Source organism: Struthio camelus, chromosome W (assembly GCF_040807025.1).
Source record: "Struthio camelus isolate bStrCam1 chromosome W, bStrCam1.hap1, whole genome shotgun sequence".
NCBI classification, from domain to species: Eukaryota; Metazoa; Chordata; class Aves; order Struthioniformes; family Struthionidae; genus Struthio; species Struthio camelus.
The window spans coordinates 34,724,066-34,739,397 of record NC_090981.1 but is presented as its reverse complement, the minus strand read 5'-3'; the positions used below and the strand labels follow the sequence as shown (position 1 = coordinate 34,739,397).

General features: G+C 36.8%; 1 protein-coding gene across 7 annotated transcripts in view; it reads right to left on the bottom strand.

Annotated features, from left to right (window-relative positions):
* The window catches only part of LOC104150250 (ARB2 cotranscriptional regulator A), a 276,204-nt gene that overhangs the window by 70,768 nt on the left and 190,104 nt on the right, over nt 1-15,332 (bottom strand). For all 7 annotated transcript variants that reach the window (XM_068925110.1, XM_068925108.1, XM_068925109.1 and 4 more), the window contains 2 exons: nt 9,965-10,081; nt 6,602-6,686 (listed from right to left, as the gene is read on the bottom strand). In XM_068925110.1, the coding sequence (XP_068781211.1) occupies nt 6,602-6,686; nt 9,965-10,081 (202 nt within the window). The remainder of the gene's footprint in view (nt 1-6,601; nt 6,687-9,964; nt 10,082-15,332) is intronic.

The following is a 15,332-nucleotide window of genomic DNA, read 5'->3' as shown; positions in this document are numbered from 1 at the left end:
CTATATGAACATGAACACTGATTACCATAATCTTAATCTCCATGAATGACTACTGAATGTAAATATAACATTTTTAGCAAAATGGGTACATTCTCTAATCTGCCTTAATGTAAAATATACATTTTTTTTTTTTATTTCTTAAATTAAAAAAGTTATTGGGTACCTACCACTTTTGGATACCCCTTCATCAAACTGATTAAACTTAAACAGTAAAAAGTCAGAAGCATTGGTAAACTGGACTAGAAAGCACTGTGGGGATGAGTTTGGTATTGTTTGAGCGCTTAATACGGCTTACGGCTGCTTCTGCCCTGTTTATTATGAGCAAGATTCATAAACATTTAAGAGTGGCAATTTAGTGTGGTGTAATTAAAGCTGAGGAAAAAAAAAAGAGAAAAATAAGTTGGTCCTTTGCTATGGATGTCATAAACCTTACTCACGTAATTAACTCTGAGTACAGACTCTGTAGAGCCCGTTTAACTTCACTGGGGATCAATCTGTTTGAACCCCACAACCTGCACAGCGTGGGCACGTCTATGGCTGTATGGCGCCTTTTTATAGAAATACAAAATTGAACTTTTAGAAAAGTGGGCAAAAGTCAGACGTTAGGGAAAGCTAATAAAAATTATCTCTGGAATCTAACGAATAAAATCTTGGTTTCACTGATTTCAACACAAGCTCTAGAACAAGGGCTTTATCTGACAGTTCTACACAAGTGCGTACAGGGGTTTGGTTGTGTGTTTTCTGTTCTAAAGAAAGGCTTTCTGTACCAGTTATGCATTGAGTTTCTTGGATCAGTGCTTTTAAGCAGATCTAACAGTCCAGAATAACTTTACCTAAATTTACCGTAGCCTCATAGAAGGATTATTGATGCTATTCTATTACGTAGCACAAAGCAGCAGTCTCAAGGGGAAGGTTTAGTACCATATTCTTGTCTTGATGTTAAATCAGGCTATGCCAAGGACTCAAAAACAGCAGGCAACAAGCTTTTCCCTCTCTTTGACTGAGCTCTGCAGAACCTCATCTTTCATTTGTTTTGAACTGCAAGTCTCTTACGCTTATCTCCAAAAAACCCCCAAGCCTCAAACTACACAATGTGTTTAACACGTGCAGGAGTGTTTTTGGCTATGTTTAAATTGAGAGGCTCAGTGGATGACAACCCTGCTCCTTGTCAGGGCAAGCTCTGTCAGAAACAACTGCCAGCCCTCCTCCCCCATTTAAGATCATGTCACACCAGCAACATGATACAACCAGAGAGGTAAAGGGGGCCCAGGATTCGAGGACACACTGCATCAAGGGCTTACTGGGATAGATCAGTTTAGACGCTGAAAGTCTGAAACAGCAGCTCCGAGTAGCATAAACTGTTCCATCCATCGCAGTGAAGTTGCAACACTGATGCAGAGAATTTAAACTTCAGCCTTAATGCCTCTTGGCTGTATGAAAGGATGGTTGCATATCTGCTCACTCTATTGTGAGTGAGTTCCTATTTTGGTACCACAAATAGATGCTATCCGGGAGGGAACACCACTTTAATTTTCCACTAGTCAGAAAAAGCCGTATTTAAACGGCACAGTACAGCCTGGGGAAAACTGAAGCTGCATCAAGAGGGATCCAAGTTCAAAGGATTCAAAAAGGTAAAGCAGCAAGACAGTCACTTTCTGAACTTCTATGCAATGTCAAGTACCTTGTTTCTGTGCTGACATATGCAAAGCTTACTGTTTCACCTGACGTTGGAAGACTACGACTCTCTCCCCTCTACCCTCACTCATCTCAGGTATTAACTCAATCCTCCACAACTCTTCAGCATACCGCATGGTTAAGGCATGACTCTGTGGGATCTTTTGGAAGTCAGGGCAAATATCCAAGGAAAAAAAACACCTTATGTGAACATTAATTACAGTTACTATGTTTTCTTTCTTGATGTGCAGTGGTGGTTATGGTAGGTAATTTTTTCCTTTTATTTATTTATCTGTAAAAATCCTCACAAACACCTGCAGCAGCCTGTTATAAATATCAGTAATGGTCTCTTCCAAGTAAACAGTAACAAAGTAAAAAAGTTGTACTTGACACCAGTTAGAAATTTTGCCTAACTGAAGTTAAATGTTATATGTAACATATAGAGTCAAGCTTGATGTTTTGGTACCAGGAAATAGTATCTGGGGTCTGTCTTAGAATACTGTTCGAAGTTTAAAATTGGTCCCCAGCACCTCCAACATGGGTCTCATCTGTCCCCCCAAATTCAGACTTTGTGTATTTCTGCAGCCAGCCCATGCCCACTTTATTTAGTTACGTGAATTCATTCTTGCACTTCTTTTTGTATTATAGAGATATATATTCAAGATTAAGCTCTTCCTCGAATAGAGCTTTTCTTGATTACTGTCAACGTTCCATTCCATTGTGTCATCTTGTTTGTCTTTTGATGTTATAATTTCCTTATTTTGCGATGCTTTAACTACATTGACTGCAACTGTTTGAAGAATAGCTAGTGATTTGAGGGGTCAACTAGAGAGACTTTAAAAGGATTTGATTAGGCAATTCATTTTTTCTAACGCTACAATAACTTCTTTTTATTTGATTATGTAAATAAGTGTTGGTGCATATCCACTTTGGCAAAATGCAACAAAGTTTGATCTACTCTCCTAAACAAAAAGCTATCATTGGCAGAAATACATGAGCTAAGGAACGCATCCTATGCAAACACTAAGGTGCTTCCTGAGAGGCACCCAAAGATAACAGCATTCAGGAAAACAAAGGCCATGCTTACCTGGCAAAATTTATCACAGTACCTGTTCTGGGCTAATGTTATTTGTCGGCACTATTCAGAAATCAAAGTAACTTAACTCCTGAATTGCAGTAGAGGTGGACACAGCTCAAAATGCATGGACCTGCTTTCCCCCATCCTCACTTTAAGCCATTCCTGCACAGCACCTGCTCCAATAGGATGGCTTCCTGAGGAGCCTGTGAACTCCCTGCTCCAGAATGAGATGCAATACTGTAAGGTATCAGAAATGTTATATACAAGGAGCTACAAGTAGGGTTAGCAGTAACATGACACCTCCTGCTGTGAAAGCTTCAATTGCATTGGCTGTATCAAATTATTTGGTCACCTCTAATCTCTTAACCAATAAGACTCCTGCATCTTTTATGTCATGATCTTCAATGTAACGACTGCTTTTAAAGTCTTCACGTTTCTGCACCCTGTATTTGCTTATGTCTTTGGATAGATGGGAAGTGGATCCATCTCCTCTGAGAAAGAAGAGATACCTTTTGGTTTGACTCCATTAGAGAATTGGATGAGGACTGAGGGATGATATACAAAAGGACCTCTAACATGAGGGCTGAAGGCTAAGGGGGTAGCACGCAGTTTGCTGAGACTAGACAGAAGGCAGAAGGCTGACCCAGAGCTCCTTCAAGTTGACGAGCTGACAGCTAGAGCAGCAACTGAGGAGCCTACCTGTGTACTTGTCCACATTCAAGCTGGAAACTAGAGAGTGCTGTGAGCCAAACAAATAGCAGAGGGAACTCATGCCCGCCAACCTTGCTCTGGTAAAAGAGAAATAGTTCAGGAAGAGTAATTCTCTGCAGAAGAAGAATTCCTGGTTCTTGTTGGAAAGAACAAGGAAGGGTAACAAGAAGGATAGTTGTTTGACAGACAGCCTGAACAGGAGCTCCAGATCTGACAGAAGACATTCAAACTAGCGTAGACATCTCATAACACTGCATGGGAAGTTTTTTAGGATTCCGTACACCACATAGGATAAAACAGAACTTTTAGAAGATAATCTCTTCCATGTGATGATAACCTGCCACAGGAAGATGTTGTGCTATGACACTAGCATGTAACCAAATCTTTAAGACACTGAGGAAAGACCATGAAGATGGGATCCCTGCAATACCTCAGCTCTATCCACAAGATGTTACTTAGGCCACAGGATGGATTTACTGGGGCTTGCTTTCTCAAAAATTGTCTGTATCACTGTTACTTTCATGCCTACAATGTCTAATTATTAAAGTGCATTCATTCCTCTTTGCAAGTAAATAACACATGAATAAATTATGGCAAACATTTTAATCACTTAATAATGTTCTAATCAAAAGCTTGAACAACTCTATCTGGAAATACAAGTTGCTTTTACAGTTTGATGGCCATTTGTTTCTTTCGAGTGCTTTGTAAGGAAAATACAAGCAAGAGACTGTGAGATAAATATTGACTGTTCACAAAAAAATGGAGGTTGCTTATAAATCCCAAAATGCTGAATGGCTGAAGATCAGACCCTTTATGGAAATACTGGCTCAAAAGACTTGACCAAGAGGCAGTTACTCCTCAACTTACTTCCCAGTACTAACACAAATAAGAGCTGGGACTACAAGTAGAAAGAGAAGAGAATCTGCAAAGGATTTATTTTAAAAAATCTCCTTTTGTTGCTCTCATTGCTCTCACTGTTATTCATTTAAATACCAAGGGCAATGCTGCCAGTATGTTAGTGTGGGCTATTTCAGTACTGCAGTTCTCAGAAAATAAGTGAAATAAAATCTCTCACATTAAACACTAATGCTCCTACATCTAGCTCATTTCATAAATTTATTACACATAGCTATAATGCAGAGATAGGCCATTGTTCATATAAAAACACTGTAGGAATTATTCACTTCTTCCTCTTTAAATGTCTTACAGTTGCCCATATAACAGATGAATACAAGAAATAGGCACAAAAACATGAGTATACTGGTAATGCAGCAATAGTCATACAAAGCTATACTATTTAAAACTGTCTTTAGTTATAAAGAACTAAGATGATATTATCTAACTTACATTTAAATCATTATCTAACTCTGTTACAATAACTTCTAAAACATCAGCAATCTGAATCTAGTGACATTGTATGCATGCATTAATTAAAAATAGCCTACTTTTGCCATCATTACTGGCTAAAATCCTACCCTAATTAAATTATTATTTTTCCCAATGTCTTCAGTAGAGCTGGGACTTCATTAAGTGGAATATAAACATTTTGCCCACTATGACCCTTCCTCAATAGAAATGTAAAATTCAGACTTATTCATACTTCTATTAAAGTGTCAGTCTGTTTTTCAAATAACAGTTAGGACTTCTTTTATATCCTATCTTTTACATTATTTTCATAGGATGACCACAAAGAAACAAAACAGAAGTTCAAAGTGAGGACTTCTAGTACTGGCAATTGTACTGTAAATATTGACTGGTTGCTATCCGAGCACCTATCTACCTGACCAAAATGACCTCTATAATATGTACTATTCCACAACTGGCACGTGTGAACACATACACACACACACACACACACACACACAGGAAAGTTAATTCTGTTTTGAAGAATTCTATTATGGAGTAATATTTTCTTTTAAATTGTAGTAGTCTTCCCTAAGGCAGCAGAAAATTCGTATATGAATTTGGAGTCTATGAAACTTTGAGTAACATTTCACTTCCCTAACCACTGAAGAATGCCATGTCATTGAGTCTGGACATAAGAGATGATCTGCATGGTTAGGTCCCATCTCCACAGTACCAATGTGATTACAGGTCTCTGGTCATTGCGTGCTCTCAAGTAAAGCACAACTCCCTTAAATATCCTTAAAACATTCCGCAGTAAACTAAAGTTCATCTCCAGGGTTAGGTCTCATTAATAGCCTCACATATCCAGACAGATATGAATCTCTTGTCAAATCACCTGTCAAATGAACAACTGCATCTCAGAGAGTGAGGTCAAACAGCATCCCAGCTTTTAAATTAATATTGCATGGACAGTATGTTCCTTTGAACCTGATTTTATGGAAAAAATATATAGGTATGGAAATATGCTACCTATGGCTTTCAGGAAATCTAATAATAAAACACAGAAGTTCAGTAATAGCTTTCTGTATTTTGGATCGCCTTACCACAGAGATTTGAGATTTTCCTGTTACATTGACAATTACATGCACTTTCTGGGTTGTTACTAGTATGTTTGTTATTACACACTAACAAAGTGCTCTGTATATTATTTCATGTGTTCCTTGTGATTTAGGATTCACAAATGAGACAGTAGCTGAGTATATCCAAACCAACAGATATCTCGCACCAAAATTCTTGGAAATTGTAAAGAATTTGCTATGTAAACTAGATTTATGTTGATCAAAATTCAGGAAAGTGTCTTATTTCACTCACTTGTACCTTTCATTAACATATTATCTTAAAATCTTCTTATCTACATAAAGTTAGATATCTCTGGTCTACATAAAGTTAGATACCTATTGAGTGATAAATCATGAATTTCCCAGTTTTCATGATCTCTGCTATTTTTCTTAAGCTTCTACTTATAATAAGTCATTAATTAATTAAACTCAGAGAGAAGAGAAGACTATAAAATATAAGCTATAAGCCAACAACAGAATTTGAATCCTAGACAAAGTGGAAAATAAGGAGTAAAATGTATAAAATAACAGCATTCAGTCAGTCATATGCTTTCAGCCATATTCAGCCATACAGGTCTTAAAATCAAATAAAAAAACAACTGTACTGTTAAATAAGCAAGCTACTCATGGGCACAAACACATAGGCACACTTGCTACTAAGGAAAATGCATACCTGCAGAGACACGGGGGCAGTCTGGCAACATGGACTCTACTGATGTATCTAGTGGTTCTGAACTAGACACCCAGTTACAGCAGTTCTGTAATATCAGACAGATAATTTTCTGGTAAGTCAATAACTTAAAGCAAAAATAAACACAGACTTTGTAAGAAAAAACAATGATCACATCAAAATACAACCTTGCACCTAATTTAAATCACAGTCCCAATGGGGACTGAAAAGTAAACGACATTGGCTTATTGATACTAACTGATGCTTAAATATTGCAGTTTCATATGAAATAAGACAAAAGAGTAAGACTGTAATTCGGGACAAAATTGGTAACGTGCTTAAATAGCATGCATTTAAGTGCTGCTTTGCGTGTGATTGGACTTAAGCAGATGATGGGACCAACATGGGCATTTTAAGCTTTGTACAAGTATTTTAATAAATACTCAGCCCGCTTGCCTGTAAACATTAAGAGGTCATAATTTTCAGGGTATCTGGATGAAATATGCTGTGGAGAGAATGGCTGTAAAATTACAAAACAGTAAATTTTAACAGAGTGAAAGTAAACAAGATAGCAGATTAATATTCAAATAACTGCCACTATACCTAAGATGAATTGGTACGGACATTGAAAAATGTAAATATTGGTCTTTAGGGAACTATGGAAGCATTTAAATTTACCTTTTGTTCCCAAATCTCTGAATAGGATGAAGTTTTAAAATATTTTACTCCATATGGAATCTATTCGGAGAAGACCATGAATTAAAGCATTAAATAATACACCTTTAATAAAAGATGCTGAAACCATTCCAAATCTATTGAACTGAAGATTTAATTATAAAGCAAATACATTTTTAATAGGATTGCCAGCTGAACTACAAGATCTACATGGCTTTACTTATTACAAATCTGAGTTTTCTCTTTCAGGAAACCTGACTAACTTTATTAAAAAAAAAAAAAAATCACATAACTTTTTTGGAAAGACCCAATGAATTTTCAGACAGATTTCTAAAAAATCATCCCATCAATCTTGATTGTAAAAATAGCTGATTGCTATTCTGGTAAACAAGCATGTATTGTGTATTTGTAGATGCTTGCCGCCCTTGTTGTGCACCATGGAATCCGTCCTCACTGTGGAAAGATCCTTGACTGGTAGATCAAGTGTCTTATTGTATTTCCTTAATTCATTCTGTCTGGAAGAAGATGTCAGCTGTGTTGCAGTGAGGAGAGAATTTCAAAGGCCTCAGTCCCCACCAATAAAGGCCGAGGAATGGCTTTTGAATAGATTTGTCAAGGCAACCCTACTGTTCTGGGACCAGGGAGAGCAGGAACAACATAAAGGAAGGGTTGCTGTATGAGATTAGAAAGTGAAGTTCACAAAGCATGGCAGATTTTTGTAAGAAACAGCAGATCAATGAAACTATTGAACTGGATGGAAAAAAAAACATGAAAACAAACACACTATCCAGTAATGTAACTTTTTAGTAAAAAAAATGGTTAAAATTTTAGTATTTCTATGTTTCACAAAGGCTTTAAGGTTTAAAGTAGCTATACATTTTACAATTTGCATGTATAATTTTAATTAACAGCTGAATGTGAAATTGCAAATGTAAGATGGTAGAAATTATAAAAGTAGAATTTTTATGAAGTATTACATTCATTTGAAATAAGTAAAATTAATATTAACTACTGATAGAATGCTACATCAGAGAGCTCGAGATAATACAGAAGATTAGCACACAATTAACCAGCTTTTATATACAATGTGACACTTGCCTGTAAGAAATAAGTATGCTCGAAAGCAGTGTCAAGATATGTAAATGGATGATTTGTTTTATCATTCATCACAGCTCCTAATAAATTCAAAAATCATGACTTCTATAGGTACTAAAAATAGGCCACCAATGATACAGGAGAGAGAGCTTCAATGAAGAATTACTTTTTTAACAATTCATTCTTTCAATGACAGCAATTAGCCTTACAGACAGGCAGCGATTAGGTGTATATTTTAATTATTATTCATTTTACCAGTAGCCTTAAACCCGATTAAAGTAAGAGATATCCAGGTGATATGCTAGTCTTAATACCACTCAGCCACACTTCACATATGTAAAATTCTTCTTTCTTATAGGAGATTTTCCATGCTAATGTAAGTTATGACACTCCATCCACTTTTTAGGCCATTAATCATTTAACTTATTCTTTAAGATCTACTTTCTGCAAATGAAATTAAAGGTAATGCACTTGTCTTATTCAGAATAAATGCTTAAAGAAAAATGGAGTTGTCAGATTCAAATTACAGGATTTAAAATTTTCAGTTTTACTACATAACATATATTTTAAGGTTTTGATTTCCCATAAAGAAAATGGGGATTTTTCTGACAGAGCCTGTAGGGGTTACCATTCTTTATATTCTTAACATTTAAGCCAGAGCTGTCAGACTGCATCCCAGGTGATTCTCTATTCCCATCAGTCATGGCCTATAAAACTGTAAGGTTAACTCAGGAATAGACTGTCTATACACAATGTTTCACTAAATCCATGGGAAAAGCTGATATCTAACTGAAAGTTCAGGATAAACTATTTTATATGTGCCCCATATACCTATTGTTTTAACATTCTGAAATGGGAATGTAGAAAACACAAATATGAGCTTTATTTGACCTGGAAAAGAGACTCATAAAAAAAAGTGTAGCTGGTCTCAATTTACAAATTCTGTTTTTTCATCTCATAAATCCCATACTTAAGCATTAAAATGAATAATGAATGCATTCCATCATACTTCACCCAAGAGTGGAAAAGTGTGCTTGCTAGCCATATCAGTTGACATCAGATAATCTTGGACCAACCAGCCATTCCTCTTGTACAGTAGTAATAAGAATATGCTGCCTTTTCATCAGAAAATCTCAGAGCACTTTAGAAGCAATTACATCTCATAAAACTGCTGACAGAAAAAAATTCTTTGCCAGTCGTACAAATCAGCAAACTGAGTCACAAAGAACTGGAAGGGTCTTTTCCACCATCACCCAGTAAGTCAGGAGCAGAACTCCGGAGCACAGAGTGCCCCTAGGACTTTGCTCCAGTTATCAGACCATGCTTACGTTATTAATTATGTTATATATTTCTATATTGCTGTACACAAAAAAGAAACACTGGAGTTGATTCTTATTATTTTTGACTGGTAATTTTGAAGCTCAAAAACAGTTTTAATCTCTAATTTAGAGGCAGGTATAGACACACAATTTCCACTGTTCTGTAACTGTGCTCTTTCATATCCAAAGAAACGGAGGAGGTCAGCAGATAAAGTAATGTTTATAGGATCTTATACAGATGCATATACCCCAACTCTTCAAAAAAATTCAGTCTCACCTCTCGCATCCACTCTCGAATAGTTTTGCCAGCTTCTTGATGCCACACATTGTGAACAGAGTCTGTCAACGCCACAGCAGTTACCTTATTCTTTACTTCTGCCTCTCGTTGAATCATCTGTTAAAAAATATGGGCTTTAAGTTCTTTCTTTCTATTGAATAGTGTCTGGTTAGTCACAGATAATGATCCTAAATTAAAAGAGAAAGAGTAATACAAATTTAATACTTGACTTCACTTGTTTTAAAGTTTATACAAAACCTAACCGCTCTAGAAATACAGAAGGACCTAATATTTTTGATAAAAGAAATAATACTAACTTTTAACTGACTGAACTATTCAGTCCCATTATTTTCCATGTGGCTTGACAATTCTAGGATTAAAGGTATCATAGTGAAAAAATGGAAGATTCCCTGAGGACACCTTTTACAAGTTTCTCCAAGTTCCTATTTCTGTGCTTCAGGGAAGCTGGTACCTGTGGTTCACTGTAAGCTACTCATGACTATCATCTACTAATTTTCAGTAGATTGCTGTAGTTTTTCTGATGTACAATCTCACTTTGACTTGTATGGGTTTCTTCTTTTTCTATCCAATTTAGCTACCTTGCACTCCCACCATGGTCCCAAAATTCTTTGTGGTATCTCTTATATATATGCTTACCCAGCTAACACTAGAGCCTCTCAACATTTTTAGGATATTAAAGAGCCTCTGCTGTTAAAAAGGACAGTATGACTAAATAATATTAGGATTCAAACCAATTAAACGATTGCTGCAAATAACACGAATGAACTGACAAAGATGCTGTAGCTCTGCTGCACAGCGCTGTTCTGCAAGATAAAAGGGACTGAAAAAGAATAGTTTGATATCAAAGAGAGACAAAAAGGTTTTAATCTCCTGACACAAGTGACCCTAATTTGTAACACTGGATCAAAGAAAGTATAATGAATTATACTTATAAAAACAGCATTTCGCAACTAGTGTCTCTATCACTATGTTTGCTGCACTAAAGTTAATGTGCCTTTCAGCTTCCTTTTGTATAAATGGCAATACATACAATATTTCTAAAACCAGACATTCTTTGTTGATGCTCTAGTAACTGCTTTTCAGCATATAGGCTGCATCTTTGAAAATACTGCTCTAAAAGAGACTTTTACAATGGAGATGTGAATGATTTTTTGCATCAGAAACTCCAAAAGGAACACCTCAGTCCAGATTTTTGATGCAAAAGTAGCAATTATCAATACCATATACAATCTTGATTTCTTTGAAATATCACACACACAAATCCTTTTCACTGAATACTCTTAACTTCCAATTCTGCGCAATTGCTACCTGAACAACATTATGATAATTCTGAACTATTGTGTCTTGCCTTTTGTTTCCATTTTGTATTTTTTAAAATCAGTGTAATCATATATTCTAAGTGAAAAATATTCACCATTGGCCAGGTAATGTTCATGCAGAACTTTCCATCCCAGATAAAATTAGGGGTCTGCCTACCCCAGTATCTTATCTTTAGTGATGTCAGTTCTATATTTCTTCATACTGAAGCCTTTCCACAGATTTAGTTTTTTTAATCAGTTACCCTCCTGTGGGGCATATTTCATTTCTAGGACTTTCAGAGGACAGGACAAAGCAGGCGATCACATGTTTAGGACAAAATAGCATCTACTGTAAAAAGACGAGCTTCACTCAGCTATAACATAATACTGGCATTTTCAGCCTGAGCTCTAGATTTCACTTCATATACGAAGATGTGCAAAACAGATTCTTCTCTTTTTTGTAACTGTGAAAATACTTGTCTTCCTTTTTTTTTTTTTAATCAAGAAAGAAGGAATACAGAAAAATTCAGCTGAAGAGAGGAAAATGCCATAGAATGCAAAGTTCCAAATCTCCATTATGAAATCTTATATAAGAATAACTAATCTCTCAAGACGATCTTCAGGAAACCAAAAGAATCAACAGTGATTCTGTTTAACAGAGGGTGACATCTCAGAGCTCTAGAGGAAGGTGGAGCCTTAAAGAGTCTTATCAACATTTTAATTCTCCTCCCAAATGCTGTAAGAACGCATCTTAAGCACTGAGAAATGTTGTTGTACCTCTCAAAAGGCTGTTTTACTCAGACCTTCAACCAGTCTGCTTCAACAGAACATAGACTTGTTACGAACATGTCATCTATAATGACTTCCCTATGATTACATCAGGCCCCAAATGTGGTCCAGTTCTGCAATATGTATGAAAATATTGATTTTTAAAAATGTACTATAGAAAATAGCATTCAGAAACTATCACAAGGCTTGTCTCAATAGGAAAGTTAGTGCACAGCAAGTTAGGGAGTAAATTTACAGAGCTCCAGCTACTTAGCACTATGTAGAAAGTGTCCCATGCGGGTACACAGTTAGTACTCTAGAAACGGTCTTCTACTCTACAGCTTACTCCTGTTTCAAAGTGAAATAAATTACATGTCACAGCAAACAAACTTTCCTTAAACTGGCCAGCCACCACTTTACCTGATTTGACCAAAATCATCAGTACCATTGTATAAATGTGGAGGATCATACAGTTGTATCTGAAAAATGACTTAAGTGTGATGGGGGTGGAGGCAGGTTCTAACATCTCTAGGATCCAAAATCTTTCCGAAAGTCAGATTGATAAGAGAAAAGGAAGCATAGCCTTGTGAAAGCAAAGAGACAGCTATAACAATTTATCTGCCTTTTTTATTTTTTTTTCATTTTTAGCCAGTGATTATTTGTGTTTGTTTATTCCAGGTCAAAAAGGAAGAAAAGCAAGACATAGGAAACTGTTACTTGATTAGACTGCAACTTTACAACCTTCTTTATCAGGCAAAACTACATGCATTGGACGATCAAGGAACAGGTAATTCTTTGATTGCAGAGGAAAGCCACCACACTTTTGGGAGGGCTGCGGTTAGTCCTTTCTCTTACCAGTCGTCACAAAGATTCAACTGCTATACCCTTACCTAACAGAGAAGGCGACGCCACCTGCCATTTCTAAACAGAAAGACAGCATGTGCTTGCTGAAGGTCTCCTGTTAGAAGTTCTTAGAAGTCCCTATTGCCAGCCTTCTCCTAAATCCAGCACCAAATGCAGTTTGTACCTGATCCTCCTATTTCATGTGCTTGTTATGAGAATGTCTCAGAAACGTAGCAAAAAAACTCTGAAAGAGAAGGTATCTAAAAATAAGACCTGAAAGACATGCACACCCAACTCACACTAAATTTTAGTAGCTAATTTGGTGTGTATTATCAGTGTATATTGGATAAGTTTAATAAACACATTGTACACATTAATACTCATGTACTAGTGCAGTGTATTTCTGCACTTACTAGTTGCAGCGTCTTGCACAGAATACTGCAGTTTAAACCGGCAAACCAGCCAATATCATTGTTTTTGAAGCATATACACTTACGAATTACTAGGAGCTATTACATGCTGAGGGAAACTTAAAATCATCACCAGCTCATTGTGTTCCAGGATGACTTCCTGAAATCTTCTGATGGGCTGTTAATGACCAAGGAGGGAAAAAGGTTAGTTCTGCGTTGGAAGAACATTCTTTTCTCAAGCTATTTTGTCTCATATTTCTGAATCAAAAATTAGCTACCTAGTTGACCTAAGAACATCATCTTTTTCCTCAAATCACAAAAAAATACAGGTGTGTAGTTCCCTTTCCCTTGGGTAGCTGTCACTCACATTCGTTATTCTCAACTTCCCTACTCGCACGTAAGAACCGGGAGCCACTGATCACCATCTCTTCCTAATCTTTGCACATGTAGTCTTTGCTTTTTGGATCACATATGAAATGGGGAAGAGCATACCAAATAGTTTCAGTCTTGATCAAATTGATGAGATGAACATTCTGCCTGCAACCAATGGCTTAAATGGCTCACAAAGATGATCCTCTTTACAGCTATCATGACAGTTATACAATGCAGAAATAGGCCCTACTTGATTCTGTCAGTGTAAGACAGAAGTAGCAGTAAATCACATATAGCATGGGCTGAAGAGCCAGAGTGGGAAAAGCTGAACAGGAAAATATTCCCATGGAATCAAGTGCAGACACTATTGGTAGAGGAAAAAAATCCCAGCATGTAATTGCCAGCGGATACATAAGTACCACAGGGACTCTGTCATAGGAATCCGGGAGCTATCGGGACCCAAGTGAGAAACCAACAGCCTTTTTTTCTAATGCATTTGGGATACACCTAATAACCAGTGGTGGTGTTGGGTTCAGTAGTACAGCTTTGAGGGCTCCTGTCCTGTATCATCTTGCAGAATGCTAATTTCTTCATAGAGATCAGTAAGTAAATTGAGGTCGACAATGTGAGCTTTTTTGATAACTCAGCCACAGTGCTTGCTAGGGTCAGGGCAAGGGCTCCCTGATGCAGCAGTAGGGGAGATGAGAGACTAAAGGGATCAAATGAGCTTCAGCTACATAATTCTCTATGATCAATCCAAAACAAATAAGTTTTGGTAGGCATCCCTTCTTTTATGAGCCTACTTGGAAAAAAATAAACAAAAACATTGTATTGAATGGTGCAAGAATCAAGGATATAACCTTCACTTAAACAAAAAGAAATTGACTATGGCCATCTTTGAGTGACACAGAAATGTCACAACATGGCATGTCAAGCCCTGGAGACTTCACTTCCACTATAACAGCTCAAGTACTCTGCTACAGTGGGATATTAGCTGCTAATAATAACCTAAGAGAAGAGACCCAGGTGATGCTTAAACAGCAGACCTTCTTATAAGGGATCAGACATTATCCTGTGAGAAGACACAAAAAGCTTATATATTTTTGGCCATAGAAGTTTCAATACTCAGTAAATGCTCCAGATTCAGTGGATAGATAGCTCACATGCAAAACATATTAATGTACTTATCTTTTCTAAAAAGAGTTTTGAATTCATACATATTTTAAAAATTAAGTGAACAGAATAAAATTACGACTATAAAATACATCAACACTCAATATAAATTTGACACCCATCTGCCACTCAAATTTGATACAACTATGATTTCAGAGGAAGAATGCCATGGCTTCTCTGTCAGGTTCTCATTTATTATGCAGTACTGAAGGACCCAGTTTGCTCTGGGTCCTCTAAAATTTCCCAATCATCTTTTCTATTCTGAAATTTCCATTTTAGCTTGAACGTAGGGCTTTGGGAAATTCTGACAGCCAGAAAGGAGTCACTAGTCTCTTCTGAGAGATTTTCTCTAGATTCCTCCCCACATTTGGTGCTGGGACTGGCCACCTTTTTTGTACCAGTGCAGCAGTCTGAGAGCGCTCCTTCCTCAGTCTGTGCCACGGCTGAAGCAGATGGCCCAGGGCTTCCAGCTCTAGCTCTAAG